At 47.2% G+C, this 11,996-nt stretch overlaps 2 protein-coding genes across 6 annotated transcripts in view; one reads left to right on the forward strand and one right to left on the reverse strand.

Moving 5' to 3' along the window:
* SNED1 (sushi, nidogen and EGF like domains 1) overlaps positions 1-3,597 on the forward strand; it is a 56,827-nt gene extending 53,230 nt beyond the window's left edge. For all 4 annotated transcript variants that reach the window (XM_079782860.1, XM_079782861.1, XM_079782862.1 and 1 more), the window contains one exon: positions 56-3,597. The gene's annotated coding sequence lies outside the window, so the exon portion shown is untranslated. The remainder of the gene's footprint in view (positions 1-55) is intronic.
* Positions 1,330-8,765, reverse strand: MTERF4 (mitochondrial transcription termination factor 4). Of its 2 annotated transcripts, XM_079782871.1 has the most exons (4): positions 8,545-8,765; positions 6,971-7,466; positions 4,946-5,130; positions 1,330-4,347 (listed from the first exon to the last, which is right to left on the reverse strand). In XM_079782871.1, exons 1-4 carry the CDS (start codon positions 8,659-8,661, stop codon positions 3,988-3,990), a joined length of 1,158 nt encoding a protein of 385 aa, XP_079638997.1. In that variant the 5' UTR covers positions 8,662-8,765; the 3' UTR covers positions 1,330-3,987. The 2 variants fall into 2 exon arrangements, with proteins under 2 accessions (XP_079638997.1, XP_079638998.1); XM_079782872.1 differs by lacking the exon at positions 6,971-7,466 and having other exon boundaries at positions 8,545-8,579.
* Between the last annotated feature and the right edge of the window lie 3,231 nt (positions 8,766-11,996).

An 11,996-nucleotide genomic window follows, 5' to 3' on the forward strand; every position in this document is an offset into this window, starting at 1 on the left:
CAGAGATAAGGGTACCATTCTCCTCATGTCCTTTTTTTTTTTTTTTTCTTCAAAGGATTCTGGACATTCTTGCTATAATCCATCAACCTCACAAGTTTCTAAAGCCCAGGAAGACGACGTCTAAATTGAATTGACAAGGACACCCTGAGTGACAAGGTCCTGGCTGGAGTCTGACCCCTCTGTGGCTTCGCTCCTCCGGCTTCTAGAAGACAGATGGCCAGGCGGGTCCAGCCAGGGAGGTCCTCTAGGACAGACACCTCCTAGTCCCACACTGCCTCCAGCACAGGGCTGGAAGTTTCCTCCAGGGTGGCCTGCGTCGCTGATGAGCAGCCATAACGTGCAGAGAGCACTGAATGAGCCTGGCAACATCCAGAAACTAGTTCCAGATTCTAAATCATAGAAAGAATTCTCCCTTTGAGACCCAACAGCCAAATTGAGGAGGAGCTGCCATGGACAACCTGCAGAGCAGAGGGTGGGGCTGGGAGGCAAGGAGGGCAGACTGATGAGGGGCACAGGGAAGCAGGCTCACCTCCCCAGCAGGTCATTTACTGAGGGAGGTGAAGGCTAGTGATCCATCAACCGACCAGCAGATTTTGAAAGAGAAAATGTTCATACTAAGATGGAGTTTAGATACTTAGTCTGCCCTTTTCCCAGAAAGGGTCAGGCAGGAAATATCTTTGACTTTGTGGACCAGATGGTTTCTGTGGCAACAACTCAAAAACAGCCATTGACATGTGCCTAACCCCGTGAGGCTGTTCCAATAAAACTTGATTTACAAAATTGGGGGCCACTTCCCCTTGACCATATGTGGCTAACCCCACTCAGGCTTCAGCTGATGCAGAGAAAGCCATCCCGGACGACGAGTCACAGCATGGCCCCAAAGACCCACCCGAGTGTCATGGAAGTGCTACACAAACCCTGTTTGGGAAGGCACTTGGCGGTAGCCAGGGCTCCTCCTTACGGGTCTGAGTAATGAAGACAGGCATCTGGGGCGGGCGAGGCCACACGATGTTTAAGATCCTCTTAACCCACGACTCAGGCAACACAGTGTCAGGCTACCAGGCAGCAACCACCATCTCCACACCAAACAGCTCCCAGCAGATGCGCATCATCGCCACACCACATTCCAGAGCCTTCTGAACAGCGTTCTTCCCTGCAAGTGAGGCCACTACAGACGCCATCCCACCTCGACCTGCTGGGCACTTTAACAGCCGACCCAACTAGAACCAGAGCCCTGGTGCGTCTTCACTGACACTGCCCAAGTCAGTTTTGCAGCCATAGGAAGAGCTCCTTCCTCTCATCTATACAAAACATTTTTTAAAGAGTTAGAATATATTTTAGAGGTTTTTTTTTTTTAATTAAAGTTGTGTGTACATGTGTCTGTGTAGTATACTTGTCATTTTCAGAAAGGAGGATTAGTCATTTCAAGAAATCTCTACTGCGCTCCCAGTCTCAGGGCCATCTGAAGGCACAAGCTCCATCAAGGGGCTCCAACCCTGGGCGAAAGGAGAAAACCATGACCATGAACACATGCCGCTGACTCCTGCTGCAGCACTGCGACCTGTCACTGTGCGTCCACATAAGCTACAGCATCACCAGCAAATGACAAGACCAAGTGACATCACTGGAAAAGCAGATGAAACTTTCTATGACCATGTTAATGACCTCAAGCCCCTCAGCCACGAGGCAGACGTGCTCGATTTTAACTCAGAAGCATTTGTTTTATAAGTCTACTGAATCCTGGGCTTAGTGCTGTGTGGTCTTACAATTAGCCCATTTTGATGTTGTACAAATTAAATATCTAGTATAAAGACTTCCTGACACTAAAGGAAATTACAAATCATCCTTGAAACATTCCAAACGAGCTTCCACATGGCTCCTTCGTAAAACTCTTCTTCCTTGAAAATACTCAATGTTCACCCAAGGAAATTAGTAATGGATCAGAAAATTGTTAGGGTATCAACATTTACTTCTATGTCAAAATCACAGGGGAGCAACCTTGAGTTGCAGAGTTAGCCACCTGCTGACCAGGCTGGATGACCTGACCATCCAATCAGGCGTAGATTTGGGATTTAGGGTTCCACTGTGTCTCCTAACTGGGCACAAAAACCACACTGTATGCTCCAGGGAACATGATGGTCACTTGGACACCACAAAATGGAGAAGTGAAAACACTGGCATGTGGTGAAGTATTTTCTTGTTCAAAAATTGTCCCTGGCCAAGAAAGGCAGTAAAGACAAAATGTCCCCTTTTCCTACTGCACATGGCTGTCACAGAGGAAATGGAGCTACTCGCCACCAGGGAGTTCAGCAGGCAAGGGCCACTTCGTGTCACCGAGCTCCAGCACCTTCCTTTAGCTGGACCGCCTCCCGCTGGCCAACCAGGGCCACAGATGTCTGGCTCACATGTCCGAGGTTCCCTGAGCTACTTGCTTTGCACGCAGTGCCTCTCTCTGCAATCCCCTGGGCGCCAAGAGAAAACAAAAGCACGACTGTTTTGACTCAGCACTGAATTCCCCTTGAAAATAAAGCTCAAGTCAGCCAACTGCAATCCAGTGCACAGGGAAAGGAACTCTCTTTAAAAACTGACTCTTTACTTTCCTTTTAAATAAAAGTACAACAAATGTAAGCCCATTTAAAACCTGAGGTTCTCGTGAGCTGATACGGTAATATTTTGGGGACCCAGGCCTGAGAGCTGTTTCTTCACCTCAGCCAGCAACATTAGGGCTGGTCATTCTGTGCGAACTGTCCTGTGCACAGCAGGGCATTTGACAGCAGCCCCGGCCTCAACCCACTAGGTCCCAACTGCTCCTTCTCCTGGTCCTAACAACCAAAAATGTCCCCAGATGTTCCCTGGGTCAGGATGGCCCCTGGTGAGAACAGGGCCCGACAGAGGACTCTCACATGGTCTGCAGGAAAGAGCTGGGAGCCTAACGGTTCTAAGTGCTGCCAGCCTAAACTCTGGTCACATCACCAAAATTGTTCTCTGCAGCATCAGCCCAAAGAAGGGGTGCCCAGAACATCCTAAGATGTACCCACCCTCCCCCATCATAGAGCTCATGCCCTCAGGTCTGGGTCTCTGATCCAACGTTTCAAATCACTGCTTAGACCTACTGGGTTCCCTAGGGGCCTTCCTCCCGCTGGGTGTCAAAGGGAGCTCCTGGAACGCACAACCACCAGACCCTTGGCCCCTGGCTGTGTTCACGTGCTCTTCTCCTCTGGCCTCCAAAGCCCCCTAAAAGGATGGGAGATGCCTGGCTATATCTGCTCCATAGCTCCTTCTGTTCTGGCATGCCCCAGGTCAGCACTGCTGGCTGCTAGAGACATCAGGCCCTGACATGACCCGCTGGCCATGAGCAGGCATGAAAGCCAAATTCCCTGAGGTCAGAGCCAGGGCCTGCTCCTCACAAAAGAGAGAAGTGCCCAGCACTGTGCTGGCAGAAAGAACCTATGCAACATGAAGCCAAACTGACCCACTTCCCTCTACTCTGCTGTACACTGAATGCAACTATGAAATATTTTTAGATTAAAAACATGAGTATTTTTGTGGAAAACCTGCTACTTGTTTTCATAAAATAAAGTGCTATGATGTACTAAAGCCTCCCTGCATTCTCATAATTGTATCTTTACCACTAGAAGGAAATGTAAAATGACTAGAACCAGAAAGGATCCTTGTCCCCCACACTGTCATGGAACATCACCCACAGCTATGACAGAGAAAATAAAACCAAATTTCGATGCACTGAGTTCCCAATTCCAACAGCTGAGAGTCAGTCTTTATTGTCGATGGAGCAGGGCTCTCCCCAGAGACCTGACAACAAATTAAACTAACCAACCCCAACTCAGTCTGATCTACTTCTCAAGTGACCTATAATAATTTTTCATCAAAACACTAGTTTTAGAATGAAAAATAGCCTGAGAAGGTCCAAGGGAAGCTCCAAAAGCTCTGAGAGAACGAAAACGTCCTTTAATGTCTCTGGGCCTTCTATCACAGCTCCTCCTCCTCCTGATCCTGGTCCTCCTCCTCCTCCTCCTCACTAGTGCTTTCGTCACCAGACATGTGGCTCTCAGACTCCTCTTCCACCTCCCGAGCCAGGAGCTTCTTAAAAACTTCAAACTCCTCAGCAGAAGAACAGGCTGTCCTGGACAGAAATTCAGCTTCTGAAACTCTGAGAATGTCCTTGACAAGAGGGTTGGGGATCTGCGTCTGCCCCTTCTTATCCGGGGTCTGGTACCGTCCTAGGCGCTCCAGGAACGTGTGTCTCTGCCTGATCTTGGTGATGGAGTACTGCAGAAAGTCAGTCCTCACCACATCCGAGTGCTTCATCCCCATCCTAAAGTAGGCATACTGGAGACACAGGCAGGTTAGGGTCTCAGGGCGGGTCCTCAGACCTGTTCTTCCACAGGCACAGCAAACTCAACTGTGCAAAAGCATTCAGGAAGCGCACCTAACCAACAAGACAGGGCACCCTCTGACACCCACACCTGCATGACTGACAAGTTTCAAAGCATTTTCAAATTCTTGTTACAGGAAATAAAGGGCAGGAGTTCTATTTTTCTTCAGATGGCGGAAGAAAACAATGAATCAGAAAACATCTAGAGATTTGAACTAAGTCATCATAACTGTTTACCAAAAAAATTAAGACAGCTGTCATAATCATTTCTGAAATCAACATGCAAAATAGGCTCTAAAGATAGGAAGGTTTTAGCTATTTTTAAATTAGCTATTTCAAACAGAGGCCTCACTCGGACTCTGAGAATGGGGCAGGGTTATTCACCGTTAATGCAGGAAAGCTGCAGAATCCATCTCACCTGTATGGACGTGAAAGAACCAAAACCGGGTTCTTGGGCCAGGCAGGGGCTATCCCATGCTTCTTACCCACAGAGCTGACCCTGCTACATTCCAGAGTCCGCTGTCGGTCCTCCAGTCACTCTGCCACTCTCACCTGGAATTTGTATTCCAGCTCACCCGGGTCCTCCCGAAGGACATAGGGACATCTGTGCAAAATCTCAGTCACTTGCTGAACCGTGAAAAGGCACTTCTCCCTGAGCACCTTGACGATGCGGTCAATGTCCCGCTGATGCATGGTGAAAATTTCGGGGCAACAGTAAAGCACCCTCTTTAGTTTCCCTGTAGAACACAAAAAGGATATTGCAGAAAAGGGGGCTAGCTGTGCCCAAGTCAAGCCAGCATTTCAAAATGAACACGGACACCCCCCAAACAGGTGCCTGCCTCCGAGGTCTGCCCAGCAGCACCATCGAAGTGGGGAACCAGAACAGCCCATCACCCCGCTGATACTCTCATTCCTCAGACTGGACAACCCTTCCTCCCGCCCTGGCATTCTTGCCTCCTTCTGGCTTCCCAGCTGAAAGGTGCCTACTTCATATTCTAGGTCTCCTTCTGCCCTCCTCACCTAGAAAAGAATTTCCCAAGGACTGACGGGAAAAGTCAGACAGTAAGATGGGATAGTAGTGTCCCCTAAGTGGGGGCTTTGGGCTGAGGTTCCTTCCATAGTAAAAGTCACAGAAAGATTATCCATGACAATATTTAATGAGGTAACAACAATGCACAAACACAACTACTGATTCTGAGTTAGTGAGAAGACCATATATTTTATCCAAACTGAGGCACTTCAAGTGAAAGAGGCCCTAGTAACTGTATTAGGATAAATGTATAAATCGAGATTGCCCTAGAATTGGGGCATATAGTGTCCTATGGACAGCTGGGGAAAATTAGCACCAGGAACTTAAAATCACTTATGTAAACTGTTAATTAAAATCTTCCTAACAGCTGAGTTAGTCACTGCATTGATAAAATGGTCACAAATGACTTTCAGAAGTTTAGACTTTATCTTTGCAGCTTAAAGCTGTGCTGAGCTTGCCAATTTATGTAACAGCGCATAAGGCATTAAGTTTAGCCTATCAGATTACACTAAAACAGTTATTAGTTAAGAGAAATACATAGGCTGTCTTTTGCTCATCTTCTAGAGGAGGCCTATTGAGATCCTTTGAAATAGTGAATCCACAAACCTTTTCTCCCCCAACAAGATCTTACCAGTAAGAGTCAAGAAAGAAAAATAAAATAAAAAATAAATAAATAATTAAATTAATAAAATATAAAATAGTGGAATTCCTGTGGTCAAATTGGAAACCCTCATGGGCCCCCAGCCCCCCTTCTCCAGAGGCCCATAAAGAGATCCAATGAACTTCTAGGATTCTGGAGGCATAAAACCTGATGGGGGTGAGGGTAGTGTCTGGAGGAGACAGCCACTCCACCAGCTTCCCAAGAATCTGGAAAGATCTCATGTTCCACAGTATGTCAAGACACCCAGCTGGAACCCACTCTTTACAAGGGACTGTTAAGTCTCTGGCTTTACATCATACAGATACAAAGCATTAAGTCCACATCCAGTTATTTAAACATCAAAGGTTAGCCGAAACCGGTTTGGCTCAGTGGATAGAGCGTCAGCCTGCGGACTCAAGGGTCCCAGGTTCGATTCCGGTCAAGGGCATGAACCTTGGTTGCGGGCACAACCCCAGTAGGGGGTGTGCAAGAGGCAGCTGATCGATGTTTCTCTCTCATCGATGTTCCTAACTCTCTATCACTCTCTCTTCCTCTCTGTAAAAAATCAATAAAATATATTAAAAAATAAAAATAAAATAAACATCAAAGGTTACAAATGCCCACTTATACAACATCACAGATTAACGTCTATCTGCTGAGCATGCATCATGTGCCCACCACTGTTCTAGATGCTGAGTCCCCAAGGTGAACAATCCAGACAAGAGTCCCTGCCTGTCATTCAATTCCCCCTTCCTTCCTGCAATGCCTGCTGCCTCACCTCCAAACCAAATCACACATTCCTTTCAAGAACTTTTCCCCAGAAAACTCCCTAAATCCATCTCACCTAGGCTATTTGTATTCCAGCTCAGAATGACTCAGCACTATATATAGAATCCACACTTTGTACCTTCTCCAATCCCAAGTTTTCGAAGGTAACTGGAGCGCTTCTCCACATGCATTATAGGCAGTTTCAATAACTGAGGACTTTTCTTCAAGGCCACGCACACAGGCTCTGGATTCACACCCAAGAGTATTAACTTTGAGGTGATACCCAGCAACTGTTGAGGGTGGGGACTTGGTTGTATACTGAGCAATTCTTGGACATGGACATCAGTGAAACCCATGTCCAGGAGGGAACTGATGACCTCCTCTCGCTCCAAGGACCCTCCATCCACAGGAGCCCTCTGCTTCTCAAGGCACTGAGTAAGGCTTGTCCTGCACTCTAGTTCCTGCACACACTTTCTGGGCTGGACATGGGGTGAACCCTTAAGGGCCCCTCCACTGGAGGCTGTGGTCAGTTTACGCAGCAAGGAAGCCGTTGCCCTTTTCTGTTCTCCAAAATGAGGCGTGTGCCTAGCGATGCCAGCCCAGGAGAGGGGGATCAGGCGGTGCCAATCCAAGACCTGTAAAATGTAATACAAAAGGGAGTCACTTCCTCACCACTCCATGTAATGGGAACCCACAGGGTTGGTGAGCAGAGTCCCACACAAACATAACAGATTTTGTAAGAAATCTGCAAAATCATATCTGAACTTTAAAAACCTAGAAGAGGTTCATACATAGAGAACAGAGTCAAACAGTCTCTATTAGCTTCTGCTGCCACAACGGAGAGGACAGGAGAGGACAGCGGCAGGGAGGGTAGGGGAGAACTAGTTAAAGGCCACCTGGTCAAGTTTAGAGGAGGGCTTTTCCTCTTATCTGCTAAGGTTCAGTGCCTGGAGGCTTACAAATTTAACTCACAATAGTCGGATTAACAGGAAGAAAAAAAGCCTCAAAGTTTCTTAATATGTATATGGAACCTAACCAAAGAGGCAGCTAGCTCCCTAGGTGACTAAAGTTAGGGGCTAATAACTTAATAGCAGACGGGAGAAAAGGCTTCTACAAGAAGAACAAATGGGTTTCCAGGGGAACAAAGGGAGATATGAAAGTCTGCCATAGGGGAGAGGATCCATGGCGGCCTCAGTCCCAGAAGTTTCTGCTTTGTGGTGAGAGAAAATCCGACGAAGCTTCTCCCTGCATCTGCTGAATCTCAAATGTCTTTAGTTTAAAACCATTTTCGTGCCAACTCTGGAGGGCGGAGCTAGTGCCCACTCCTGAAATCTGGATCTCATACTAGTCTCCAGATTCCCGTAGCAACATACATTCCGCAAAGCAACCCTGTTGTGTATCACGTAACCTGTCAGCCAACTCGCGCACAGAATAGCTCGTTTGCTTCAGAAACCTTCAGCGGTTCCGTTGGCGCAGAGCAAACCAAGCACGTCACCGGGCACCAACGCCCGCCTTGCCGCCGAGGACCCCGCGGTAAGTCGCCTTCTCCCGGCTTCCCTTCCCTCCCAGCCACCGGTCCAGCTGCTGCCTCCACGGGGCAGGGGCGGCCCCCGGCCTCCCTGAAGGCTCCGGCTGCAAGATGCCACGGGCTGGCGTGAAACAGCCGGCCCCGCCCGCGGCCCGCGAAGAGCCCGGCTCCCCGCGCGGCCTCACCTGCCGGCCGAGCGCCGCCATAGAGAGAATGTGGCGGTGCGACTCCTGCGCCGGAAGCAGAGCCTCTTCGTTCCGCCACTTCCGCCCTCCCCGGTCCTGTGCTTCCGCCTTCCCCATTACAAGCGGGAGAGGGAGGAAGCGCGTTCCGCCGTGGCCCTGGCCAGGATGAGTCCTGGCGCCCCGAGACCGCGGCCCTCTGCCGCGTGCTGCGCCCTCCCAGTAGTTCAGAATCACCCCGAGGTGCAGGCGGGCCGCGTGCTGTGCTTCTGTCTCAGGAGCAAGAGCCTCCCCAGCCGTCGCACGTAGGGGGACAAGGTGACGCGAACAAGCATGCAGCCAGGTAATGATGTTTAAGATTTTTGTGTGAAAATCTGCGTTCAGCATGAATGCTGAGGACACACACACACACTAAAGATGGTAGGTATATCCCAGAGATGTCTAGTCTCCAGAGAAACTACAGAAGTCCAGTTTTCAAGGAATAGGACGCAGGAACTGCAGCACATTTCTCCTTAGAAACACAACCCTAGCCACTAGGGTCTGGTTTCCTCTTAGGATGAAAGCCAGTAATGTTTCAGCCGAACTTGTTGTTAAACAAAAAACTTGCCCAGCAGGCCGGGTCATGGGCCATCAGCTTGAACCACCGCAGCGGGGCTAGGTGAGAGTGATGAAGAAAATTGGGGGGGCGGCCTGACTCTGTATCCCTAATGCACATTCCTATTAGCTTATAGTCTAGTCACTGCCCCTTCCTTAATTATCTGGTCTTCCAAAACCTGTTTTCCTAAATACTCCCATTTTACAGAGGCCATAAACCATGAACAATACACAACCCCCAGAGGGGGTTATCAGTGCTGGCTCCAGGCCAGACCTTTCCGTGTGGTCTCACGGCCCCCATCCCAACACATGGGGCTTTTTGCAAAGCCCACGAGAGTTCCGGAAGTATGATCCATATTTGGGGGACAAAGAAACCAAAGGGTATAAAGAAAAAGCTTCCTCCATATTGGCTTACTCAGAATTTGGAAATAGGCTCCCCTGAGTCACGGTACTAATACATCTGGAAATAAATGGGTTTTTCCTGTATCTCCGGGTACTCTTGTGTATTTTTCAGTCCCCTGGTAAATTCTGTAACAAGAGCACATGCCCACGGTCCTGGGTCTGAGGGACTCTGTACACCACATAGGAGAAAATGCAAGTTGTTTCAAAAAACTGACATGGCCATAGATAAAGGCATGGGAGAAGGTGAGGCGGGCTGGTTCCAGGACAGGCAACAGAGTCCAGAGGAAGAGTATGGGCAACAGTATGGAAAAATCACACACCTGGGGGCAGTGGCACCTGGCTGTTCTCTTTGGATAATCATGGAAATAGGCACCTGGAAGTTCAAAGTTCCAACACACACTCAGGAACGTGAACCATCTTTTGTTGGTTTTGCCCTGCTGTTAACTGAGTAACTTCTTGTCTCTTCCTTCCACCCTCTGGCCACTGTAATTAATTCAGGTGTGGAGGAAAGGGGCCACATGCTGACCTGACAAGCTCAGGGAAGGCCTGCATGGCGGTCTTGCAAACTCAGAGACCTAAAGTAACCACAAAGGATGGTCTGAAATTACACTTTAACTAAAAGCAGTTATGGTGGGCAGTTACGTCCTAGGCTGGTATCTTCACTGACTAGGTCAACCTTTACCTTAACTGAGCCTATGTGTCTTTGCATCTATAATAACATACCCTTAAAATGTCTGGGTAACTTGTAACTTCCCTTTTTCTGGACCCCTTAGGGAACAACCTAATGTGCTGGGCGCCAGGACAGATACCACAAATCCCTTATTATGTTAATTGTTCCTGCACCCACCTAAGTATGTGTCTACCATTTTACTTTTTATCCAATCCCAGCTCCCCGCGCCCCCGCCACTTTGCTTTCTCCCGCCTCTCTAGTCTATCACCAATGGATTTCATGTAACCCACCTACATCCCTTTCCTTTGATTGCAATGTATAAATACAGATGTAACCCGCCATTCTCCGGAGCGTTATCTCAATTCGTTGAGGTTCTGCTTCCCAGCATATGTCAACAGTTTGGCTCAAATAAACTCACAAAAATTCTTTACAGGTTTCAATTTTTTTTTTTTTACGTTAACACAGGACATCTTAGAATTTTCTCCTTGTCACTATATTCAGTCTAAATTTCTTATCTAGACCTGTAGTAATTCAGGTATAGAGCCTATACATCTTTCCAAAAAGGGTAGTTGTGAAAGAGAACGAACCAGTGTGCTCTCCCAACTGCCTAAATCCCACACTCGTAAGACCCAAATCTTAGTTTACAAGCATTTCTTCATGTTTTATCTACTTGTTTCTGAACTGAGAAAAGGTATTTGATTCTTACATGTATACATTTTACAAAGTACCTGCTCTGTGCCAGGCACTGGGCTGAGTGTTAAGACTTATCTTTTTGGACAATGATTTTATCCAAAAAAAAGGAAGGTTAAAAAAAAAAAAAAGGAAGGTTAATCTTTCTTCTTTAAAACACTCATTAGCACCTCAAAATAAATTATGGTAATGCTTTTATGCCCAAAGCCTAAGAAAATCCTGTATGCAACCCCCACCCTGGAAAGAGTCAAGGAACCTAAGCAGTTCTCCAGCTCTGGAAATAAAGGGGCAGGAACAGAGGTGCAGGAACTGCTCTAAAGGTCCACAGCATCTTCATATTGTTCTGAAAATTTTGCTTACTGGATTCATAGTTGGGACATGGACAGGAAAATGTGTCAGCCTCAGACTCAGAACTTTTCTACCAGGATTCTTTCTGCAAAGAACCCTCTCAAAGTATCAAACCTTCTACTTCCATCAAGTCAGATGAGTTTTAATTATTTTTTCTTGAAGAAAGGAAGAGTTCTTGGAGGAAGGACTTTGCATTATAAGCCCATTGCACACCTGTCTGAAGAAAACATTTGGTAATTTCTTTTGTTAGAAGCATCATAAACTCAGAGGATAAATTTTTGGGGGTTTTCCCACTCTTGGTGACAGTTCTTAGAACATAAAAAAACTCATTTGAATTCTGAAGAGTAAACATCACTAGCTTTTTCCTATACACTTAAGAAGAATAAACTTCTAAAAACCCTGCCTTTCCTGTCCCTGATGGAGGAGGGGAGCCCATCCATGTTTTGTGATGGCAGGAAGAATAGGGCAGCACTTTCTAAAAGGAATAAGATAGCCTAGTTGATTCCAGGTCAGGGCATATGCCCGGGTTGTGGGCTCAATCCCAGTAGGGGGCATATAGGAGGCAGCAGATCATTGATATTTTTATCTCTCTCGCCTCCCTTCCTCTCTGAAATCAATAAAAATATTTTTTTAAATAAATACTTAAGAGCAGATAGTGAAATCCCATATCCTAGTCATTGAAAATAAAGTGAATTGTCATCTGAGTGTCCTGAAATATTAACACAGAGAGTGCTTCCTAAATGAGCACTAG

The sequence above is a fragment of the Cnephaeus nilssonii genome, assembly GCF_951640355.1.
Source record: "Cnephaeus nilssonii genome assembly, chromosome: 10".
NCBI classification, from domain to species: Eukaryota; Metazoa; Chordata; class Mammalia; order Chiroptera; family Vespertilionidae; genus Cnephaeus; species Cnephaeus nilssonii.

Coding starts and splice junctions, on each gene's coding strand:
- MTERF4 (XM_079782871.1), bottom strand. CDS start 8,661: ATGGGGAAGGCGGAAGCACAGGACCGGGGAGGGCGGAAGTGGCGGAAC. Junction 5,131..6,970: donor AAAACTTGGGATTGGAGAAG/GTACAAAGTGTG, acceptor TGTGTTCTACAG/GGAAACTAAAGAGGGTGCTT. Junction 4,348..4,945: donor AGCTGGAATACAAATTCCAG/GTGAGAGTGGCA, acceptor CTGTGTCTCCAG/TATGCCTACTTTAGGATGGG.